At 42.7% G+C, this 2,122-nt stretch overlaps 1 protein-coding gene across 1 annotated transcript; it reads left to right on the top strand.

Moving 5' to 3' along the window:
* The first annotated feature begins 877 nt into the window (after positions 1-877).
* On the top strand, positions 878-1,876 carry LOC114611131 (olfactory receptor 6X1). The gene has a single exon (XM_028755780.1). The coding sequence runs from the start codon at positions 910-912 to the stop codon at positions 1,846-1,848; it is 939 nt and encodes a 312-aa protein (XP_028611613.1). The 5' UTR covers positions 878-909; the 3' UTR covers positions 1,849-1,876.
* Positions 1,877-2,122: the final 246 nt, after the last annotated feature.

The raw sequence follows: 2,122 nt of genomic DNA on the forward strand, positions 1-2,122 counted from the left end.
CCACCAGAGAAATACTTTTCTTTCAGAATATACCATAGGTATAAGGGTTAATTTCTCATGACCTCTCCGTTATGTTTATCCATGAGCTTCATAGATACATTATGCCCTATTTACTTTATTATATGGCTTGTTGATAGAGAAGCTATTACATTTAAAATTACTATTTTCGTAAGTATACAAGCGTAAAAAATTTTATCATTTTCAAGTTCACTTAATACTTTCAAACTGTACTAAGAGCTGGTTTGAGGCCAGCGCGGTGGCTTAGCAAGGAGAGGTGCTTCGACAAGCCTGACGGCCTGAGTCCAGTCTGCAGAATCCACAGAGTGAAAAGAGAAAATCAGCCTCCTCAAGTTTTCCTTTAACTTCTGCATGTGTGCCATGGCATGCATGTACATGTGCCCACACATAAATAAGTGGAATTTTTAAGAATTTAAAGTCGGTTTAGGTGCCCAAAGTCAGATCATCAATCAATAAGGAAGTAATTCCTACTGGATATGTACACATGAAGGAGGATGGACCCGAAATACAGCCATGTCCTGAAGGACCATAGATACAAATCTATTGCTGTCGTTTTTCCAACTCTCCTGTCTACACTCTAAAATTATAAAAAAAAAGGAGGCTGGAGCCATGGCTGCATGGTGGAGGGTTTGTCTAGCATGCATAAAGCCCTGAGATACATTATCAGCACCACTGACTGAATAAATGAATTAGTGAATGAATGAATGAATGAATGAATGAATACCGGTGAATAGCCAACTATTTTTAAAATCCAATTTTCTGTTATTTATAAGAGATACATCTAAAACGTAAGCAAATAACCAATATCTCTTGACTAGAATTATCGTCGTCGTCGTCATCATCAGATTCTAAGAACTACATCCTGGCTGTCTTCCTAAGAGATCAAAGGACATGAGAAATGGCACTGCAATCACTGAGTTCATCCTCCTAGGCTTCCCTGGCATCCAAGGCTCAGAAGCCCTTCTCTTCATAGTGATCTTTCTCATCTACATATTAACCCTTTCGGGCAATGGACTCATTATTATCATTGTCTGGATTGAGCCCAGGCTTCAGACTCCGATGTACTTTTTCCTTTGCAACTTAGCCTTCCTAGAGATCTGGTACACCACCACCGTCATCCCAAAATTGCTAGAAACCTTTGTGGTATCAAAAACGGTCATCTGCACTGCCTGTTGCCTGCTGCAGGCCTTCTTCCATTTCTTCCTGGGTACCACTGAGTTCTTGATTCTGGGCAGCATGTCTTTTGACCGCTACCTGGCCATCTGTAAGCCCCTCCGTTACCCCACCATTATGACCAGCAATCTCTGCCTACAGCTGGCCCTCAGCTCCTGGCTAGCAGGCTTCACCATTGTCTTTTGTCAGACCATGTTGCTTGTACAGTTGCCGTTCTGTGGCAACAATGTCATCAACCATTTCTACTGTGACGTGGGTCCCATCTTGAAAGCTGCCTGTGCGGACACCAGCATATTGGAACTACTGGGTCTCCTGGCAACCATCCTTGTGATCCCAGGGTCACTCCTCTTTACTGTCATTTCTTACCTCTCCATCTTATCCACCATCCTACAGATCCCTTCGGCCACTGGCCGCCAAAAGGCTTTTTCTACTTGTGCCTCTCACCTGACAGTAGTCTCTCTGCTCTATGGAGCTGTCTTGTTTATGTACCTGAGACCCACAGCACACTCCTCCTTTAAGATTAATAAGGTGGTGTCCGTGCTAAATACTATCCTTACGCCCCTTCTTAATCCCTTCATTTATACCATTAGAAACAAAGAGGTGAAGGGGGCCCTGAGAAAGGCCATTACTTGTACAAACACGCATCATGCAAAGTGAAACCTTCAGGACATCGAAAGGAGCCTAATGCAGACATTAACACAAGAGCTGATAGTGAGCCAAACTTGGAGAAGAGTTTGACAAAGGTCTCCCCCTACATATCAGAAACTCCAGGACAGCATTATCCAAAGACAGAGCTATGAGGGCAAACTATAACAGGTAGGGTCCCCGTTAAATGACCTAAAACGAATTTGTAGTAGTTACATATAAATGAACTGGGATTTCTCCCTAAAGAGGAAAAGTCTCCTAAATTTTTACCCAAAACGTCTTAGAA

This window comes from Grammomys surdaster, unplaced genomic scaffold, assembly GCF_004785775.1.
Source record: "Grammomys surdaster isolate TR1022 unplaced genomic scaffold, NIH_TR_1.0 126086, whole genome shotgun sequence".
In the NCBI taxonomy this organism is placed as follows: Eukaryota; Metazoa; Chordata; class Mammalia; order Rodentia; family Muridae; genus Grammomys; species Grammomys surdaster.